The 23,605-nt window shown below is 40.4% G+C and overlaps 1 protein-coding gene across 1 annotated transcript in view; it reads right to left on the minus strand.

Annotated features, from left to right (window-relative positions):
- Positions 1–23,605, minus strand: part of LOC122557827 (hepatitis A virus cellular receptor 1-like) — a 69,442-nt gene that overhangs the window by 2,308 nt on the left and 43,529 nt on the right. The window contains exons 2-3 of the mRNA XM_043705918.1: positions 5,485–5,742; positions 1,810–1,932 (exon numbers count right to left, since the gene is read on the minus strand). Of these exons, the coding sequence (XP_043561853.1) occupies positions 1,810–1,932; positions 5,485–5,704 (343 nt within the window). The 5' untranslated portion in view covers positions 5,705–5,742. The remainder of the gene's footprint in view (positions 1–1,809; positions 1,933–5,484; positions 5,743–23,605) is intronic.

Here is a 23,605-nt window from a genome sequence, read left to right on the forward strand (position 1 = left end):
TTCTGTACATACCTCAAAGCCATCCATTCTACTTATTTGTGCCTCAGTATTCTCATCGACAACAATGCCCTGTTCCTGAGTGAATACTGAAGAAAAGTATTCATTCAGTGTCTCCGCAATCTCTTCTGCCTCCACACGCAACTTCCCCCTACTATCCTTGACTGGACCTATTCCTACCCTAGTCATTCTTTTATTCCTAACATACCTATAGAAAGCCTTAGGGTTTTCCCTAATCCTATCTACTAAGGACCTTTCGTGTCCCCTCCTTGCTGCTTTTAGCTCTCTCTTCAGGTCCTTCCTGGCTACCCTATAACTCTCAATCGCCCCAATTGAACCTTCACGTCTCATCTTGGGATAGGCCGCCCTCTTCCATTTAACAAGGGATTCCAATTCCTTATTAAACCACGGCTCCCTCGCACGACCCTTTCCTCCCTGCCTGACAGGTACATAATTATCAAGGACACTCAATAGTTGCTCCTTGAACAAGCTCCACATATCATTTACACTCTTGCCTTGGAGTTTAATTTTTCAAGCCACACATCCTAAGTCATGCCTCACCGCATCATAATTTCCCTGACCCCAGCTATAACTCTTGCCCTGTAGTACACACTTATCCCTCTCCATCACGAGAGTAAAAATCACCGAATTATGGTCACTATCCCCAAAGTGCTCACCTACCTCTAATTCTAACACCTGGCCTGGTTCGTTACCCAGAACCAAATCCATTATTCTTAAATGGTTCTCAGAATATTCATAGAATGGCACAAAAGGATGTTCAAGAATTTTCTACTTGACTCAAATGAGCAGCAATTTAAGCCAGTGTAATTCTCAATACTGCACACAAATGTGTGATTTGTCTCCAGCAGGTGACTTGTACCAAATACCATAATGCTTATGTTCTCTCGCAGAACAAGACCTCGATGTGGGTAACATGGTATTGAAAGATCCCAAAGGACATTTACTAATGCTCACTAACATATAAAAATTGCATTGAAAGGCTAAAACAAAATAAGAAATTGCTGGAAAAGCTCTATAGGTCTAACAGCATTTCTGGAGAGAAAGCCGAGTTAACGTTTTGGGTCCAGTGACCTTTATTCAGAACATTTTGATGATGATCACTGGATCTCGAACATTAAATCTGCTTTCCTCCATAGATGTTGTCAGAAGTGCTGAGCTTTTCTAGCACTTTCTGTTTTTGTTTCTGATTTCCAGCATCCATAGTTCTTTGGTTTTTTTGCATTCAAAGGCAATTTAGTGCTTGAGCTGACATTAAACTATTCAGGTATAAGGAGCAGCAGTGTGCCATGCTTCAAATAGCCCCAGTTAAGACAGACTCGGAGATCTTTATTTTCTCAAGTCACATGTAATGATGCAGTTGTTATATCATAACCATGTCTCTTAAAGGCATACTGACTTACTGTCTGAGAGCCCTAATACAGTTATGCACCATTGTAAAACAACTGGGGGCTGTTTCCAGATAACAATGAACTACTCTGATTATCTTCTAGTGTTTAAAACCGGTAGAGGCTTACTTATTCTTTCAATGGGGAAACAATATCCTGTCCTCAAAATCAGAACAGTAAAACATAAAAATTTAAAGAAAGGATTCAATTGCAAATAAATCTGGATGCTCCATTACTGATGTAATCTGTGTACAGTTAAAGAGAACAAAAACAATACGTTTATCAAAGGATTCTGGATTTTAAGTCAGAAATGGCACAAATAGTTAACACAGAACTGACATTGGTAATTAATAAGTGGCAATTTAATGCGCTGACTCCTTGAAAAGTAAACTGATTCTTCTCATACCTATTTGCAAAGCTTTAGCATCTTCCACAGTTACTCTTTTACAGACCGGAATATTAAGACAGTGCAAATAAAAACAAAGATTTTGTTTTTCTTCAATTACAACCCAATTACACTCCAAGCCATCTGCAACACAAATTAAAAGAAAATCTTACTTATCATTTGTAATGCTTTTTAATCTATTAACACACATTTAATGATAATAACTTTATGACTGAAAATTGATCTGTAATGTTGGGTGAGTTTGGGTGTGACAGTTACAGATGGAAGGAAAGAGACCATGATTCCAAAAGGGTTCAGATGGTCTTTCAAAGGGACTAGAAGTCAGTAGCCTGACAGGTCAATTCCTGGAATCTAGCTCTGAAGAGCTGCAAGGTATGCCACAAGAAGTGTTATGGTCTCAATATAAATATCCCTCTTGTAGATGCACACTGCTCCACCAGCCACTTTCAGCTTGGCCTGCGTGGTACTTTATAGACACTTGTGAGTTCCAGAAGTCTGTCAAAGACAAGTTCAATTGCCTTTATTTTTATTTCATGGAATGTCAGCATCACTGGCATCACTGTCAGCATTACAGCATCATGGGCAAAATTTGATGAGCAACAAATGCTGAGAGCAATGCTTATATTGCACAAAGTGGTTAAAAACAAAATCAGCTTCACTTGGCTTCTTGTGTTGTCACATCACACTACTTTTCCAAAATTACATCATGCAGGTACATATAACAAACCTGCATGCCAGTCACCAAAAATCAAGTGTTTTGCTGCAAGACTGACCAGGACCTATGTTTCCTATCATTCCTTCTGATTCTGTGCAGACAGAGATCTGTGCATGCCAGTGACTTTTGAAACCAGAAATCAATGCCAGGAATGGCACTGGCACACCAACTGGGCATGTGTGCACCCTTAGAGGAAACATTGCCAAGGACTAGCATAAGGGCCAAATATCCAACTTGAAGCTTAGTAAGATAATGTTGATTAGCTAGAGGGATGGTGGCATGGTGAAATTTAAATTCTGTTAATAAAGAAAATATTTGGAATTGAAATTGCAATTATGGTGCCATAAAACACAATGATTGTCATGAAAGCCCATCTGATTCACAAATGTCAATTAGGGAATGAAATATGCCTTCTTTGTCTGGTCTGGTCTACATGTAACATTCTCTGTTCCAGCACACTGATTGCATGCCATGCATTGGCTTGTGAAGCCACTACTACACAGGAAACTTGGAGAGCCACACCGTGGGAAGAGAATTACAAGGAATGTTGCAGACAACTCCAGCTCTATAGCAATATGATTGACTCTTTAAAGCCCTTAAGCTGGCCTAGCAAGCCATTCAGCCTGCTCACCATCACCTTCTGAAGAATAATTAGGAATGTGCAATAAAAGCTGGCTCAGTCAGCATCACCCAAATCTCATTACAAAATAATAATTAAAAATTCTGCCACTGCAAAGTGTCTAAAAGTAACTCAGGACTGATTTTTGCAAGTATTGTGGAGTTCCTGGATTTGCAAGAGATAGTGTTGCTGCATGATCATAGGGAGGTCAGAAGAGTAAGTGACAGAGAAATAGGGGCTGTAGTTGAAGTATTAATTTTACTTAATACTTAAGTCCTCCAAGCTTGATCTTTAGGAGAGGTGACACTATTTTTTTTGAACGTATCTCCCAGGAAAATTAGGGATTGCTGTTGTGCACAGTGGCCCTTGTTTTGAAACAGCTAAAAATCATGCCTGTCATTTGATGCTTGCAGTTGCTGCCCACGCCTCCCATGGTCAGAACTCCCTCACCAAACCTCTGTTCTGCTACTACCACCTTCACACTGCAATATGCTCAATACCATGACCAGAATCATGTCCCAACATAAAATCTAACCTGAGCTTCATTCCTTACTGGAGCTGCCCAGTTGAAGTGATGATGAGACCAAATGAATGAGATTGATTACTTAAGAAAAAAAAATCAAACTCAGCTGTATTGATTTTAAATAATGCAGCTTTCTCTGTATCGATGTTGTAAAAATGTTTTGGGAAATATCTCTCCTTGACTGAGTCCATCCTGCCTTCCCAGTGTGGCCAAATCCAAATCTGAGCAGCTTTATCATACTCAGTTCACGTTCATCAATTTGCTATACACTGCATACAACTCTTCTGCCTCATCTGTTCCTTATTCCCAACTGTCAACTGAGCAATTAATTATTACAGCACAAAATGAATTCCTTCAGCCCATCACGTCCACACTGGTCATCAGGGACTTATCTTCTCTGATCCCATTTCCCAACCATTGGCCTGTACCTTTATGTGCCAAGGCATTTCAAGTTTTCATCTGAATGCTTCAATTTTGTAATGATTTCTGTCTCTACAATCTTTGCAGATAGCGAGTTCCAGTTAACCACATTATCTGGGTGAAAAGATTTTTCCTTAAATCCATTCTAAACCTCCTACCCCTTCCTTTCAGTCTATGCCTCCTAGCAACTGACCTCTCTACTGAAGGGAAATTATTATTTCGATTGACCCCATCTTTGCACGTCAAAATCTTGTACATTCTCAATCTGATCCTCCTTCAGCCTTCTCTGCTCCAAGAAAAGTAACCCTGCTGATGTTGTCTCTCTTCATCATTGAAATGCTGTAGACTGAGCAATATCCTTGTAAATCTCCTCTGTACCCTTTCCAGTGAAATCACATCCTTCCTATTGTGTGGCGTCCAAACTGCACACAGTACTCCAGTTTTACAGTCCTTTCTAGCCACGTCGTAACCTCCCACCTCTGGTACTCAGTGCCTCAACTAATAAAGGCAAGTATCCCATATGCATTTTTAACTACCCTATCCACCTGTCCTGTTGCCTTCAAGGATTGACGTCCATGTACACCAAGATCCTCTACCCAGGGACTTAACATTCATTGTACACTCTCTTCACTTGTTAGTCAACCTAAAATGCATCATTTCACACTTTTCAGGTCTAAACTCAATCTGCCCAACTGACCAGTTCATTTTTATAGTTCTGTAGCCTAAAGTTTTCCTCCCCGCACTGCCAATTCTGGTGCCATCTTGTTTTTGGGAAGATCACTGTCTCCTTTGCAATGTTTTTACATTCAGAAAATGAATTAATATTTATATCTGTTCAAGCAGTCCTTTTCATCAAAGAGCATTTTCTGATGTTAAGAATCATGTAGAAGAAAAGGATTAAAGTTTAAAGGGTGAGCAGTGTAAAATTTCAAAATGAAAATATCTCCATAAAAATGAATTATAATTGAATTGCATTCTTTGCATGAGACTTCTATATGGGGACATATTTGTGATTAAGAGCTGCTTTATTATGAGGTTTTATAGTTTCCTAAGATGTTCAATTCAGTGCCTCATAAGATACTTGCTACAACAGATTACCTATACAGTGCAAGCAAAAATAAAATTAGTAGCCTAAGTAATTAGTTAATACAGAGGAAAAGAAGATTTAGGGTTAATGTATGCTCCTCAAAATGGTGGTGTATGCTATTCCTGATTTGCAGTTGAACTATCAATATCAAAATTTCACAACAATGCACAAATGCAAATTAGCTTAGCAAGTGCTGAAGAGTACTGCAAATGATTTCAGGAAGTCATACGCAGGTCAGCAGAATATCAGTAGCGATTAAAACATTCTCTGGTAGAATTCTTTTGTGCACATTGACATAGTGCATACCTTACCTTGGTCTGCTACACTGCCACAAGTTTGGTTACATTCCTTTGCACTACTGACGTGAAGGGACTTCAGCACTTTGACTCCATTACTTTGCAAATTGTACACTGAGCTTGCAGTCAAAGAGGAAATAGAGATGTAAAGAAACAGACCAAGAGGAGTCCACATTTTTGAGGAAAATCTGAAGGGAATCTGTGTTTGGCCAGAACTGCAGTATAACAGATTCATGGGAAGACTGATCCAATTCTGATTGTTCTTTGCCAAATCTGAAAGAGAAATAAAAAAAATCAAAACACAGTTACAGAATTGTTTGTAATTAATTTCTGATGAGAAGGCCTGACATGGATTCATACATGGATGTCAGACTGTGCTGCTGAGTTCAAATCTCAGCATATTTGATTGTTATGCTTCCATTGGGATTTTTTTCAGTTCTCAGCTAAGTCGTTTGTAAATAAAGTGCCTCCTAACACCTACTTACCTTTATTGTAGAAGGGAATACAAAAATCAATTTCACTCAGAAAATCACATCTTTTGTCGAATGGTATGGAATGACACTGATGGCTGCCAAGAAAGATTTTGTCCTCAAATTGCAAGGCTCCATATGTACACAGGACATGTCATGCTTTGAAATTACTTTTCTGGAAAACATGCTGCCTTGCTTTGATACTAAAAGAGGTACAACACAGATAGATGCTGCATTTCTATATTATACATACCAAGGCAACCAGTAACATTTGGGAGCAGGGATTCCCAATTGTCCATTATAACTTCAGCAGAGGATCCACAGAAACACATTAATCTTTAGTCAATATGGGCAGCAGTTTTCCTTCTTACAGTTAAAGCTTTTATATTGATTTTAGCCAAGTTTAATTTTATTTATTCTTTCAGAGGATGTGGATTCTGGTGCCAAGGTTTACCCTTGTTACCTATTTCCAATTCTCTTAAACAAAATAATTTATTAGATTATTCCAGAGGCCAGTCAAGAATAAATCATATTGCTGTGGGGCTAGAGTCACATGAAGGCCACACAAGGTAAAGACTTGCTTCCCAAAGAACATTAATGAACCAGATGGGTTTTCATAAGAATTAATCATAGTTTCATAGTTGCTGTTACTGACAGTTGTATTCAATTGCAAATTGATTAATTTAAATTAAAATATATCAGGTCCATGGCAGGATAAGTTTAAAAGTGTCTATAAGGTTCTTAATAGAGCAGGAGAACGCTATCAAAGGATGGTTTCTCCACTGTTGCCATACTGCTGACCTGTGTATGATCTCCTGAAGTCTTCTGCTTTAACCCTCAGCATTTGCTTACCCCACCTTACATTTATAACGTGAGTAAATTTTGATGTTGACAGTTCAATAAAAACCAGGAATTAAATTGACCCAAGCACATACCATTATTTTGAGTACTGTGCATTAACCCTAGCCCTTTCTTTCCAGTCTATTAACCTGCATCAGTATTAAACCCCACCTCTGGACAGTTGTATTAGCTTTTAGATTAGATTCCCTACAGTGTGGAAACAGGCCCTTCGGCCCAACAAGTCCACACCGACCTTCCGAACAGTAACCCACCCAGACCCATTTCCCTCTGACGAATGAGATTAGATTCCTTGGACCTCACCTCTGGATTTGGAATAGATTTGGTACTGTACAAAGCAAACAATTTGGCAGCAATGTTGATATTGTAATGTAAAATGTATTTTTCCAAGTGCAACTAAGTCTGGAAAATGTAAGTGAATGTATCGAATAGGAAAAAACACTTTCTATAGATCAGCTGATCTCTGAGCTGAATACATTGTGTTCACAATGATGGAGATGACAACATTTTTTAAAAACTACAAAAAAAACAAAACTGGAGGAAATGCACAGCTGAGTAATCAACATCTGTGGAGCAAAAGACAGCTGAGCAGTTGAATATCTAAATCAACACAGTGCCTTCCTTAACATACTGGGTCTCTATCCAAAAGTAGTCAAGTTAGTAACATGACAAGAATATGCAGGGCATTAAGCAGAAAGAAAGGCTTGTGTACTAAAAGCAATATTAGCTGCATTAGTTACGGCTGCATTATGATGCTTCAACCAGGACAACATTACATAAGTTCATCTCGTGTGTTAATCATCCAAGAACCAACTTCAAAAACTGCAATACAAAATAAAAATGATCAAGAACAGTCTTATTTCAAAATATGGTAATTAGAACAGGAAAGCAGAATTGTGCTGGAAGATCAACCATGATCTTCTGGAATAGTGGAACTGGTTTGAGGTGCTGTGTAGTCTACTCCTATATGTTAAGTACTTTATACTTGTAAAAATATTTGAGGTATAGTTACAGCAAACTATACTTCCATTGCTGTATTATTATTGGACATTTTGTCAAATGCTGAGAGTGAGGAGCTTTAGTTGAGAAATAATCAAGAGCTACATTAACTCAACTCTCCCAGTATATAGAAAATTTGTAAGTTAAAAAAGATCATGAAATTGAGCTCTCTACCAACTATACCGATTGCTGTATACAATATAGCCAGTGGCTTAATGTAATATTTGAAGTTGTGTTTCATACACACACTAGGTAAAAAATGACTTAAAACTTCAAAATCTAAGTTAAACCAGCCTGAGTTTGACTTTTATGAAATATATTTGCCCAAGTATAAATTGAATTTCTTTGTACATTATATAAAAGTGTGATGAAGGGCAAAATCCCCAATGGATTGTGCCACAGGGTAAACCATAAACCTCACTCAAGTTTTACTAATCTTGGCAATGTTGCTGAACTGGGACCTGAATGTGGTTTAATGCTTCCCTGTAAAAAAAGTAAATACAATTTAGTCAACAGGTGAGTCACCCCAAGCTCTTTGGCACACCTTCCAGCTGCTGGTTATAAGGACAGAATATGAATGAACCTGCCTAATCTAGCAGGGGAATAGCATACAGCAGAAAGAAAAGGGTTGGGGTACAAGAACAATGGAGTTTCCAATCAGGTTTGTTTGAGGTTTAATACTGTTTTGAGTATTAAGTAATAGCTTGGTCTTTACTTTTTGAAGAATAGGTAAAATGGCCATATGAGCACAATCAACATATTTGAATTCAGCACTTGCTACTTATATGAAACACTTCATCTGTTTATGACTCAAGAGTGCCCCCACCTGGAAGACATCAGCTCTGATCACAATCTTTACTAAAGTCAGCTTCCCATTTTTATGCCACGTCATAAGATTCATTGTTCCTCACCAAAATGTTTGTCCTCCACACAGGAAAGTAATTCTTCATTCTCCCTTTTCATGGTTCAAATATTCTCCTAAAGCAAGATGATGCAGAATTCTGCATCAATCATGTGTGATTTGTCACACTGCTTGGCTGAGATTCAGTAACTGATCCACAGAAATTATGGAGAAGAATAAAACCACTGTGTTCAGTCTCCACTATAAACTCTGTTCCCCAAGCAGTATCTCCAATGGTCCCTCTCACTGGGGTCTGACACTAAACTAAGATTTGCAATCTCAGGATCCCGTATGGTTCAGAATAATTGAAATAACATCTTGTCCATCACCAAGGCAGCGTAACAATGTCCATCTCTGCCCCACCTCTGTTCCACTGCTTCTGAACTATTAGCTATCTGAATTAAGAATAGGTCTATTAGCCCCTTCAGTCAGCTCTGCCATCCAAAACGATTATGACTGATGTGATTGTGGCTTCAACTCTACATTCTCACCTATTCCTGATAACTATTTACTCCCGGGTTTATGAAGAATCAGTTGAGTGAATATTCTGAGCTGTCTCTACTGCATTTATATTCTTTCGTAAACAAGGAGACCAAAACTGTACCTGGTCCTCCAGATATGGCCAAACTAATGCTTTATACAACCATGACAAAACATCGATACTTCTATATCCGTCCCAGCCACTGTTACATCGAGACCGATCCCATAGATCAGTTGCCAACCTTCCATCCTCCATAAACTTCAGCCCATCCAAAACATTGCTTTCCCATTTGCTAACTCATATCATGTCCTATTTATCCATCACCGTGTGTTTGTTGCTATAAGCTCAGAAATTTCTTCCCTAAATCTCTGCCTCCCTTTTCTCCTTTAAGATGTTCCTTAAAACCTACCTCTCTCAACTTTTGTTCATCTGTCCAAATATTGCCCCTGCTGGCTCAATGTTTGATTATGGATGGAATCTTACAGGGTTCTGACCGGTGTGGGTAATGGTGAGGTTTGTGACAGTCTTGTGTCAGAATTCCACCAAAGCTTATTTCAACATTGGGAGTAGCTTGGTCTCAATCTTTGATGCACATGCTGGATGGCGAGAAAAGTTTTCTCACTAGACAGCAGCTAGTTGTCAATCAAGGGGAATTATTGTTTGGTAACCGCCTTATTAAAGCACAACTCACCTGATTAATGATCAGTTTCCAACTTGACAAACTCAGCAACAAGGGAGGTATTGAGAATTGCCAATATGGAAGACAGAGCGGGTTCCAGGAGACTTCAGTTCACTGCTGGCAGTGAGGAGCCTCCATATTACTCAGTAGTGAACAGCATCTCAGGGCACAGCTGTAGGCACCAGTTGAATGCAGCCCTCATCCATGGACATTGGCATCGGAGGTTTGTCAATTCCTCACAATCTTCATAGCACCATATCAGTCCACACACAGGATGCACTGGCAACTAGCATTGGAAGGGAGATGCAGAGACAGGCACTCAACTCACAGATTACACAATTGTGATGGGACTCAACATAATTTGTAAGGGGTACGGAATAGTACAGCACGGATGGGAATGGTGCAATGTAGGAGTGGGATTTGTCTACAGTCAGGAGCACCCCAGCTTCAAATGAGTGGCATAGCTGTTAATCCTGTTGCAGGTGAGTGAAAGGTAGTGATGCATTTAGGGAGCGAGCCAGGAGGACAGAGGCCATGCCAGGTTATTGGAATGTGATGTTTGGAGAAGGGATGGGTGACAGCAAGAAAGGGAAGGTTTACAGACAATCATGGGAGTGGTAGAACATGAGCCTTGGTGGGAGGTGGGTGCAGTACTAGAGATTGAATGAGTGTGAGGGAGCAGAGAAAGACAGTGACACTATCCTGGCAGAACTCTGAAGTTCAGTGACCTTCCTGTAACACTAACGGCAGCTTCTCTGCAATGACAACCTCTGGTGCATTCCTATGCTGGGAAGAGGATGGTCCTCCACTGTACCAGCCCCTCCACCAGGACTTCCAGGTCTTGCAGGAACATTGTGGCACCATCTTCCCCTGCTCTGACATCTTCGCTCTGAACGTCCATCATTGAGAAGGGCAGCTTTGGAATGCCAGTTCTTGTCTGGGTGCACAAAAGCCTCGTAAAAATTGTATGGGCACGAGGGATGCTGGTCTTTTAATGCATTTCTGCTATCTGCTGAGTTGTTATGAGAAGGTCACGGGCTACAGGTGTTATCAATTCTGGAAGGAGTGAAAGTAGACAAGTCCCCTGGGCCGGATGGGATTTATCTGAGGATTCTCTGGGACGCTCGGGAGGAGATAGCAGAACCTTTGGCTTTGATATTTGAGTCATCATTGTCTACAGGTTTGGTACCAGAGGACTGGAGGATTGCAAATGTTGTGTCCTTGTTCAAGAAGGGCAGTAGAGATGACCCAGGTAATTATAGACCAGTGAGCCTTACTTCTGTTGTAGGAAAGGTTTTGGAAAGGATTATAAGAGATAAGATTTATAATCATCTAGCAAGCAACAATTTGATTTCGGACAGTCAACATGGTTTCGTCAAGGGCAGGTCGTGTCTCACAAACCTCATTGAGTTTTTTGAGAAGGTGACCAAGCATGTAGATGAGGGTAGGGCAGTTCACGTTGTATACATGGACTTCAGTAAAGCCTTTGATAACGTTCCACATGGTAGGCTGATGGCGAAAATGCAGAGGCATGGAATTGAGGGTGATTTAGCAGTTTGGATTAGAAACTGGCTTTCTGAAAGAAGGCAGCAAGTGGTGGTTGATGGAAAATATTCAGGCTGGAGTCCAGTTACTGGTGGTGTGCCACAAGGATCTATTTTGGGACCACTGCTGTTTGTCATTTTTATAAATGACTTAGACACAGGCATAGGTGGGTAGATTAGTAAATTTGCAGATGACACTAAAGTCGGTGGAGTAGTGGACAGTATGGAAGAATGTTACAGGTTGCAGGGGGACTTGGATAAACTGCAGAATTGAGCTGAGAGGTGGCAAATGGAGTTCAATGCAACTAAATGTGAGATGAGTCACTTTGGGAAGAATAACAGGAAGGCAGAGTACTGGGTCAATGGAAAGATTCTTGGTAGTGTGGATGTCAGGGGGATCTTGCAGTTCATGTGCATAGATCCCTGAAAGTTGCCACCCAGGTGGATACTACTGTGAAGAAGGCATACAGTGTGTTAGGTTTCATTGGTAGAGGGATTAAGCTCCAGAACTGCAATATCATGCTGCAGCTGTACAAAATGCTGGTGCGGCCTCACTTGGAATATTGTGTACAATTCTGGTCGCCCCATTACAGGAAGGATGTGGAAGCATTGGAAAAGGTGCAGAGGAAATTTACCAGGATGTTGCCTGGTCTGGAGGGAAGGTCTTATGAGGAAAGGCTGTGAGACTTGGGTCTGTTCTCATTGGAAAGATGGCAGCGAAGGGGGGATTTGATAGAGACATACAAGATGATCAGAGGATTAGATCGGGTAGACAGTGAAAGACTTTTTCCTAGGATGATGACGTCAGCTTATACGAGAGGAAATAACTACAAATTGAGGGGTGATAGATTTAAGCTGAAAATGTGTTGCTGGAAAAGCGCAGCAGGTCAGGCAGCATCCAAGGAACAGGAGAATCAGGAATGAGGAAAGTGTGTCCAGCAGGCTAAGATAAAAGGTAGGGAGGAGGCACTTGGGGGAGGGGCGTTGGAATTGCGATAGGTGGGGTGGTGGGCGGTGGGGAGTAGATGCTTCATCAGCCAAGTTTGGTCAATCTTACTGGGCTTGCAGTGAGAACTCTTCCAAAAAACTGGCCACAACTGCAATTTGTTGCTGATTATGAAAAGAAGTCACTGACCTAACGAACATAATAAAATCTCTTAAACCAGCTTTCACTTCATGGCATTGTGATCATCTATCATCAATATGGCCATTCAGTGCTATTAAACTAGAAAGCGGCTGCTAGAGACAGCACAAACATGTCAGGAGATTTTGGAGTACTTAAGGTGCCATTAGCAGCTTAACACAAAGAAAATGCTGCTATATTAATAGCATAAGGTGATTTAAACTATTTTCCCGTTGTAGTATCAAAACAAAAAGTCTTCATTACTTCACCACCCCCAACAACCTCAATATGCCCGGTTACTGTACATGTATAGCTTTAGCAGATGATCTGCAAGTCCAGGAGTAATCTTTACCAGAAGAGAGACAATGCCATGAAATAAAATCACTGTAAATTAAATTTGTGTTACCCATTCTGCAGGAGGTAAACAGCTATCTCTTTGATGCAGTGTACTGAGGCAGGTTGATTGAGGATTGACACAACTATTAAGAGCGGTAGGTCGTCAGGTTTGAGTTTCAAGCAACCTCAAAACTCTAAATCCTGCTTTATAGATCAAACACTGTAAAACACATACATACAATTTACAGATCAGAATGGTGGTTAGGGAGTCTTCCGGACTTGCAGACAGTAGTACTGAAGTTCAAACTGAATGTTAATCTTGCAGACATTATCTCATTGCTGTGGAGGCAATATCTTTAGTCTGGATATGATATTTTGGAAGTAGTGTTACTGAATTAGTACCATAGAGGATAAAATGAATTCCAATAAGTTTGAGAAATTTAATTTAGGATTAAAAATCTGGAAATAAAAACTTTATTCAGTAAAAATGACCATGAATCTATTGGGCAGCCACTCATTAACTTGCTTTGAAAATGTACATCTATATGCTGTTATGGTCCCAATTATGAGGAATACTGGACAAGCTGAAACTTTATTCTAACTTGGCTTAATAAATCATAACCTTTTAAAAAAGTAGAACATGTGGATGAACCCAAAGGTTAGAACATTTTAGTGGCAAATGTCCAGCAGTGAATTTAAACAGCAAAAATGCTGTACAAACTCAAAGAAAACAAATTTAAGCAATAGTAAGACAGTCATTTTAAACCACGCACACTTTATATAAAACCTAGATGGTAACATTCAGGATGAACATGTAGTAAATATGAGTTAACATTAAAAATGTGGTCAAAAATCCCAACAGGCTGCACATGAAATGACCAATGTCGTCTAGATAGAACCCACCCACATGTTGGTGGCACTGCAGGTCACCAAATCTCAATAGCACTCTTATCTCCCTTACAAGGGCTTATAGCTCTTCACTTAATGATCTAATTTTGGAAAAGCCTCAACTCAGATTGTCTCAATGAATATCTGCATCTTGTAATTTAGTTTCTCCCAAGACAGCCTCCCCCAGAACTCATGGGATTTCTCCTGGATAACTAATGTTAAACACAATTTCAGCTTTTATCAAACAGCTAGTTTTACCTAGCAGCTGCTGAATTTGTCACAGCTCTATTCTTTTTCAGCTGCATCAAGTAAATACAACTTGTGGGCTTACTCCACCTCTTTCTCAGCTTTACTGAAACATCAATGGCTCACAGGGATAACTTTTAGCCTTAACCATGTTCCACAATATAGGTCACCACGCAGTGGAGATTTCCTGAGCCTAAACTGGATGGAGTCCACTAATAAAGGTAAAAGGTAACATCACCATAGCCTTACTCAGATGACAGGGCTACTCTCTTCAGACAGACAACTGGTGGTCGTTTTACTTGTGAGTCACCATATCTCAGGCATGGGAAGAGTTTGTGAAAGAGAATCCTTCAGGTAACCTCAGTTGATGTAGGAATTGAACCCAATAAGCGTTGCGTTACACTGTAGAAGCATTTCTGCTGTGTGAAGCACTATTTCCTATCTCTTGTCCTGGCAAACAGAGATAAACAGAAAATAGAAGATTTTCTTAAGTTCTACCCATCCCATAATAACGTAGCCTGCTCTAAAATACTCTTCATCTGACTTTAGGTTAAATATTCTTTGCTTACAATTTTTTTTGATCTGGTGAAACAGTGGGCTTTACAGACTTCCAAAATTAAATGAATGCTTTTAACAAATTCAGCTTTAACACTCAAAACAATGAAATTTCTCCAGACTATGCCAGAGGGCAAGTTAAACACTTTTCACTGTATTTTTGGTATAAAAAACACAAGTGACAATAAATTACTATTCTATTGTTTCTATGATCAGCATAGACAACATGTCTCCAGCTCAGCAAGCCCACTTGTTGTTTCTGATCTTATCCTTCCGTAGGGCTCCATGTAGTCTAATTCTATTTATCCCATTTTCTACAATTATACTTGAATTACTAAAATTTTTAAAATTACATTTTAACTGGAACGCAGGGTCTGTGAATTAGATATTCACATTAGCATCTTCCTAAATCACTGGATGCGTCGACGTGTATTGGGGACAAAGAAGTTTTGAAGTATTGTTGTAAACAGCAGAAAATTTGTGAACAGCAAGATCCCACAAACAGCCACGTGATAATAACCAAATAGATTTTGGTGATATTAATTGCAGAATAAATGTTGGCCACGACACATGGGATAACTCCCTTCAAAAGATCTATTACACGTACATGTGAGAGAATGCAGAGGAGGATCTTAGTTCAACATCTCACCTGGCAGGAGGTTCAATAGTGTAGCAGTCCCTCAGTACGGCAGCATCAAGTTTTTGCATTTAAGTCTTGGTGTGTAACTTGAAGAAACAAACTTCTAACTCAGATGACAGTGCTACCAATTAAACCATGGCAAACACAACCAGCAATCAGCTAACAGCTTCTCAATGCCCTTGGAAGAAGTGGTCCTGCAATAGGCCTGGCAGAGGTATCATTCCTCGAACTTCAGAACAGAGTGAAGTTGGTCAGTTTTGTCAGTGAGTTAGGCAGGCCTTGATGTGAGCTAGGATATGACCTCCGCTTCCCATTACTGGTTAAAGATGAGTAATGGTGGACTGAGGCTCTCAACTAGTCCCTTAGAGGTTTTAATTGTCTGCTGACATGAAATTTGACTTTGGCTCTTCCCAGCCAGCAACTAAGGGAGTGTGGGGGGAGACAGTTTGGGTCAAGACAGTGCTGGGCACTCCACCTCAAATGTTTCTATTCTAAATGTCCCATCCACCTCCCAGTCCACTGCTGCCCAGTGTGTTTGACTCTAAACTGTCCTGTGTTCTACTAAGCTATCCAGTGCTTCAAGAACACAGCCCTATGCCAAATAAGAAAAGGATAATATATGTCAATTATGCCACATCCAAATAATGATTTTTTTGAAATGAAAGAATTTCTGATTGACTTATCTATTTCTTGTCAACTTAAAATCTAATTGTTTTGGAATATCCGAGTACACTTGTGTTCAGATACATTTGGAAAGAACAACCAAAATGAAAGAATTATAGAAAATTATTCAAAGTTTAACATTTGCACAAGACATGCAATGTCTACAACTTTATGTAGACATTGCTGGCTGGGCCAGGATTTACTGCCTATCTCCAATGGCCCTGGAAAAGGTTGTGGTTAGTTGCCTTCCTGAACCACTGAAATCCTTGTGGTGTATAGGCCTCCAGAGTACTGTTAGGAAGGAAGTGCCAGGATATTGATTCAGAGAAGGAAAGGTAAGTCAGAATGTTCTAAGTCCGAATGGTATGTGGCGTGGAGGGGAATATGCAAGCAGGTGGTGGTGTTCACATGCATCTGCTGGCCTTGTGCTTCTGGGCTGTGTAGCTCATAGGTTTGGAAGATGCTGTCAAAGGTGCCAAATGAGTTACTGCAGTTACTTCAGTCTCTGAGGAGTCATGAATAATGCTGAACATTGCAAAATTAGCAAACATTCCACTTCTGACCTTAGGTTGGAGAGAAGGTCATTGATAAAGCAGCTGAAGATGGTTGGGACGAGGACACTGCCCTGAGGAATTCCCGCAGTGATGTCCCTGGACTGAGATGATTGATCTCCAACAACCACACCCATCTTCCTTGGTCCAGGTGAGTCTTCCATTCTATTGACTAAGTTTTTCAGGACCATAGCTTATGCAATATCCAGTGCCTTGACATCACGTGGATGATCATAGGAGGAGGCTGATATGGGTCATCTGCTGGACTTTTGCATGGTCAATGCAAATGCTTCACAGAGAGAGAGAGAGAGAGAAAGACAGACAAATCGAGACAGAGAGAGAGAGCATGAGAGAGAAACTAATAAAGTAGCTGCCACTTGAGTAGGAGTGGGTGGAGTGTTTTTAATTTGTCTCTGGAACTGAGCTCGACTTGTGAAGGATAGGGATCTATCAAGGCACTCTGACTGCACAAGGGGCTAGGGCTGTCTTTCTCCCACACTGAACTGTAAGTACTTCACAACACACTCTAACATGCAATGCTATCTATCACAGATAATGTGCAGGCGTGCGTGTGAAGGTGAAGTTGTCTTTGTTTCTAAAATATTTACAACCTGCACTGTATCCATGCCCCATGCTTATACAGCATACATCTGAGTCAGGTTTCCTTTACAAAAGGCCCTCCAAGAGGCATCCCACTGCCTTTCTTGTTGGAAGCCTCCATGTTCCGAGTTTTGAAGACTGATCGTTTGCTATCATCTGGGTGTGTTATGATTACTAAGTGATCACACTATTGAGGAGCAGCTTAGTCTCCGATAATCCCCACATAGGCTCACAGTAATAGAACCAGGCAGAGAAACCAGTTGTTGTCTCTGTAGTCACTGCATTACAAGCGTCAACGTGAATGATGAGGAATACATGTGGAAGCCCCCAGGAGCAACAGTAACTTGCAGCCAATGGGGAGCAGCCTTCATATGCAGATTCTCCAGTAAGAAGTCTCTTCACAATGACTAGAAAATGCAGGAGGACCATAATCAAAAGTCCCTATAACCCTTCTTTTGCTGTGTGGACGTCCAAGGTCACGTGACAGTGATTTCTGAAACTGGAAGTCAATGTATCAGCAAGCCAGTCAGTGTGTGTGTTTGGAACCTCAGAGTGGTCATGCAGCTTAGGGGGAACACTGCCCACAGTGTTTACTCATTGATGAAATGTCTTATGGGACTCAACCGAATAACGATGTCTCGGGACACCAGTGTCATTTGCTCACAATTTCCAGATGCAACGTACAGGGCACTACAGATTGTGAACAGCTTGTGGTGAGAGCACCACAGTATGAAGCCCAGCACAAAAGCAATATAACAGTCTCCTCTACCTTGGCCACTGAAGGACATGGGATGTCTCCTCAAGATGAGGTTCCCATGCTCATAATGACATAGTGTGTTGTATAATCCTTTGCTCTGGAAAACTGGAGCAGGCAACGAGGGTAGTAACTGATGGTCAATGAGGGTCTGAGAGAGTAACAGCATTCCACTTATTAAGAAAGTGACAACATTGATCAGAAGGTTCATCACCTTCACTATCCTTCAGCACATTAACAATGGCCACAACCACCTTTACCGCATTTATTTTGCGACCACTATCAAATGAAGAGAGTTGGATGAACTCATTGTTCTTTGACTGAAAATGTGCTGATGCCAGCATTCCTTGTATTATCTAAACTACAGTTAATTAGTTTGTTCTTTCCTCACTTTTCCTGTTATTTTATAGAAGTTAATATTACAAACTCCTGGAAGCCTTCAGAGCATCTAATGTTACTCCGGGGAAAGTGGATGGCATTCCACTCCACCACGGCATCTAGGTCCGTGTCAGCAACACTTGATTGTGGGAGGCACAACCTGTCTCTAATTAGCGCTCGGGAGTAATTCTTAATTTGCTGAAACCATCAAGTCAGATTGCTGGCTTGCAGCTTTTGAACTGGTGTAGAACTTGGCTTTAAACATAGCCCCGGCAGCAGGATTCCTGAGAGACCCTCTCAACATTGGTGAGCGCAAGTTAGTATGCTAGAGGCATGAAACATACCTTATGAGGGAAGCAGCTTAAAATTATGTGAGAAAACCTGCTGAAACTCACATGAAACCCCCCTAAATTGACATTTAGCCAAACTTTGAGAATTTCTGCCCATGCTCTTCAGTAGTGCTTTTTGAATTCCATATTTTATTGAATATCACAATATTTTACTGACTATCACAATAGAATTCAAACCCATGTGTATCAGAATACAGTATTGGCTTGGCACTGTGGATTACTAGTACAGTAACATTCCTGCTATGCCAACAGCACCAAAATCAAAAGGAGATCAAAAACCAAAGCAAACGGTACCAATTTTGATTTTATCACCTGATATCTAATCTTGGCACTATATTTATTTGCAGTTTGATACTACCCTTTCCATTTTTTGTCACCTATACTGTTATACTGATAAATCCAAGCTATGTATTTGCACATAACAAACATCCTTGTCGTCATAGCAATAGTGCAGAAGAGTGCAAACAATAATCTTTTGTGACGTGAATGTGGCCTCTATAGTGCATACCCTAGAGAACAAGAGCAGCAGCTATGTAACTTGATTCTAAATCATAAGAACTACAAAACTATACTATAAAGAGCATCACAGTGAGAACATACTGCATTTGTATTCAGATAATAGAAGACCCTGTTCATTTAGCATATTGATTTTTGATGCAAGATCAAATTTCATTTAAAAAAATGTGCATTTGGTTCTTAACAATTATGTAGCCTAACTGAAATGCATAACAAATCATCGAGATAATCTGTTAATTACTTGATTTTAAAATTTACTTTCTCTATCATTGAGACTCAATTAAACCGGATAGTAAAAGCAAAGCACTGCCAAATGTTGGTATTTTGAAATAAGAACAGAAAAAAAGCTGTAAATACACAGCAGGTCATACAGTATCAGTGAAGAGAAAACCAGAGTAAATGTGCCAGGTTGATGGCCTTTCATCAAAACTTGAAGGATTCACCTGAGCTGGCTTACATTTCAATACCTACACACATTTCTTCCCTGATACACATCTTTAACTGACTAACACAGAGCAGGTCAACAATCAGTTCTCCAGAGTGAAGAAAGGGCTATTACTTGACGGTCATTAAAATCGCCAAGGAAATTAAAACTACACTGTAGAAAATAGTTCAGTTTCAAGCAATGAATTTAAGAATTACATGGTCACCAAACACAACATTCTCATTTGATGTCTTGGGAATTTATTAATCTAATTCCTTTTATTTATTTAAGGCTTTACAGTTTGCACAGTAACAGGATGTGAAGAAGCAACAATCGTGCTGTTACAAAGTAGCAGAATACAGATTCATTTTCAGAAACTGCTTGGCATCTACTGTAGAGCACAGGATAACTGCAGCAGTTGCTTTAGCAGCTGAGGGGGAAGAAAAACAGGAGTTTAGTTTTGGGAGTACCTAATGTACCCGGCTACCAGATAAATAGGGATAGAAGTGTAGGAATAGACTTATTCATTTTATCACTTATACATTTTGCAACAACATTACAAGTTAATTTAAGAAAACCAGAGAACCAGACTGAATACCCATCTTGAAAATTATCCTCTTTTAAATACAGTATTACTAATTTCAGTCATTGCACAGGCAAGGTAATGTTTAAACTAGCCTCAGTAGCACCCTGATGTGTGATTGGGGTTGAGGGTTGGGAGTGGAACCAAATAAAGGAGAGAGAGAATTATCACATACCTACTGTAAGTTTCCTTAGATGGACATCAGATCAAACAGGATTAGGTTCAATTGTATGGGCAAATTATTGCAGATGATGGAATCTGAACTGAAAACAAAAAAGGTTGCAGATTACAGTGGATCAGGCAGCATCCATGGAGAGAAAGCAAGGATTAAGTGATCAACTGTCAACACCCTTTCCCCTCCCCCCCCCCCAGCACTCCAGCACCTCCCCCCTCCCCACTATTATTGTATAAACGCTACCCCTCCACATTTCACTTCAGCTCCTTTATCTCCATGGACGCTGCCTGACCCACTGTGATCTCCAGCACTTGTTTTTAGGTTCAATTATATTGCCTTGCGCAAATGACCAGTTTAATAACTGTGGAGAATGATCATTTACTTGAGGAACTTGAAGGCACTTGGCAAGGAAAGGCAACAAAAAAATAAAAACAGGTTATATTGGTGAAGGGGATTATCCAGTTTTGGTTTCAAATTTGTCGTTACTTTTTCTAAAATTAAGGAATGCTTACTAGTTTTTCATCAGAATATTTACGGATTAGGGAAGTAGTGACATTTTTATAATAAAATGCTTCTATCCCTACAAAGTATATTGCAGTAGTGCATTGATGAAGTAGGCTTAATCCTTAAGATTATGTTGTCATTTTTGTGGATTTGTACAGCCTGAAGTAAAATACAGCCCAGTACTCGAGCAGTTTCTAAGGTCAATTAATGGAGATTGGAATTAAATGAAAGGCTTGACTAGGTACTAAATATTCTTCGATGTAGCTCCTCTAGTTAGCTGCCAAAGTACCCATTTACCCATATTATATTCCATCTGCCAAGTTTATGCCCAAATAGTCGGGGAGCATTTGGAGAACAGTGATCACAACATCAGAAAGTTTAAATCAGATTAAGAAAACCAGTGATCCCAAAACTGATCTCTGGGAACCCCAATATATATCTTCCTCCAGTCTAAATAATACCATTAATTACTACAATCAACTTGTCACTCAATCAACGTCTTATCCATGCTATCAAAGTTGCTTTTATTCCATGGGCTTCAACCATGCTGACAAGCCTGTTATATTGCAGCTTATCAACTTCCTTTTGGGAGTCAATGTACATCACATTAACTTCAATAACCTCAAACCTCTCTTAGATCAAACTTGCTTCTTTTTAAACACAATTTACTTTTAACAAACCTCAGCTGATTTACCCTGATTCCGCTATATTTTTCCAAGTGATGTTACTTTTATCCTGGATTATTGTTTCTAAACCTTTCCCACCACAAAGGTGAAAGTGACTGGCATGTGGCTGTGGGGCTTATCATCGAAATGGAAGTGTAATTATTGAAAATTTAAATAAATTGCCATACAATAGCATCAGATGCAAATCAATCATTGAATTTGCCTCACAATCACCATTTTACCTGGATTTTAGTTTTCCTTTTATTTCACAATTTTTATAGTTTTAACATTGCTTACATTAAATTATAAATGGAGCAACATAATGGTCAGACACATGAATCCCAACCCTTAGCTCTCAAACTGGAATATGGAGAAACTAGCATTACAAAGATTGGAATACACATTGGGTGGAACCTAAAGTAGTCTGAGCAATGTGGCAATGGTGAAGTGGGTGGCAGAATTGGGCAAGAACCCAATGAAGTCCACCTTGGGAGAAACTACTCCATCTTTTATGCTAGCTCTCATTAGGCAGTGGTGAGTTGCCAATTAAGAGGGGGACTTTAGATTGTTACACACCTTTGTCTCATTAATATTCAGCTTCCTATCTTACCAAACCCACCAACAAGCTCGATGTTAACATGAAACCTAGTGCATTCAGCTTGCTCCAATTTACCTCTATATTGCCTACGACCAAACTGCAGCACAGGGCATGATTCATGGGCACCAGTCTCACAACCCATTGTCCACATACCCTGGCAAAGCATCCTGCCAACCCCTCACAATCATCATCATCACACCGCAATGGCAGCTAATACTGAAAGGTTGAACAGAGACACTGAGTGCAAGGTCAGGCATCCAACTCTCAAACTAGTCCAGGCTGCATCCCAGGGCTGCTCACTTTCTCTCTTAGTATCTATCTGTATGCTCGAAGCATCCACACCTTGCCTTGCTGTGAAAATTGCACGACCAGACAGCTTGCCTTGTTACTCAAGTTTTCAGTCAAGGGAGTGTATGGTAGTGTGCCAAGTGAACCTCACACCTGCACCGTGTGCCAGCAACAGCTTACACACCAAACACACAGCATGTGCAGTAAGCAGTTGTATCTCAAAGTTTTGAGGAGGTTGGAGGGGGGGGTTGTCTTCGTCGATCAGTCAGAGGGCCCAGCACCGGAAGGCAAGGGCAGTCTCCGATAGCAGTTCAGGTGATTGGCTACAACCATGTGTTAGATCAGAGGGATTCCAGTCAGGGAATCTGTGCCTCTTTAATCTGGCGAGTAGCTCATAATCAATCCTGTGGCTCCATAGCAGCCAGTTCAGGTGAGCTCAGGCTAATGTGGGTAGGTAGAAGCTATACAGCCCCCAGTCAGGGGTCTGGGCACTTCTTGTCTGGGACTAATTGCTCAGGTCACTGGTGGGGAGAGTCAAGGTCAGTCAATTTGTTGGACCGGTTCACAGAACATAAGAAAATAAGAACTAGGAGCAAGAGTAGACCATCTGGCCCTTCAAGCCTACTCCACCATTCAAGCCTAACCCTTAATTCCTTTACTGGAAAAATTATCTACGTTAGCTTAAAAAACATTTACTGAGGAAGCCTTAACCACTTCACTGGGGCAGGGAATTCAGTCCTAAATCTGCTCCCCTTAATCTTGAGGCGATGCTCTCTTGTCCTAGTTTCACCTGCCAGTGGAAACATTCTCTCTACTTCTATCTTATCTATTTCCTTCATAATTTTATGTTTCTATATATGTTTCTGAAGCATTGCCCCCATCTGTGTTGAGCCTCCCCACCATAGATACTGCTGAGAGGCCACGCATTTAGACACAAGAGGCTGCAAAACAGTAGAGAAGTTGCACGAAGGGGGCCTAAGATATCAGCACAGTGTGTACACTCATTGTTCCTTGATGCATTGCTCAAAGCAGATCTCCATTCATGGAATGTCGTCTGTGGCCATGATGTGATGTCAGATTGTGCAGCAAAGCCTTTCAGGCTGACACACAGCCACTAACAACCAGATGTACGGTTAAAACACATACATGTACAAAGGTTCCCAATCAATTACAAGTCATTGTCACACAGGCTAACCAAAGTGCTCAATTAGTTTTGTTGTCCCTCTTCCTTCAACTATGTCTGAGTACAGTTCCTGGTTCTGCAGTTGGAGTGGATGGGCACTGCTCAGTGCTCCAGTGGTTTGGCCCTGGAGGTTTGGTCAGCTTCTTTTTGCCAGAAGCAAGTAGACTCCGCCAACACCCTTCCC

The sequence above is a fragment of the Chiloscyllium plagiosum genome, chromosome 16 (genome assembly GCF_004010195.1).
Source record: "Chiloscyllium plagiosum isolate BGI_BamShark_2017 chromosome 16, ASM401019v2, whole genome shotgun sequence".
Classification (NCBI taxonomy): Eukaryota; Metazoa; Chordata; class Chondrichthyes; order Orectolobiformes; family Hemiscylliidae; genus Chiloscyllium; species Chiloscyllium plagiosum.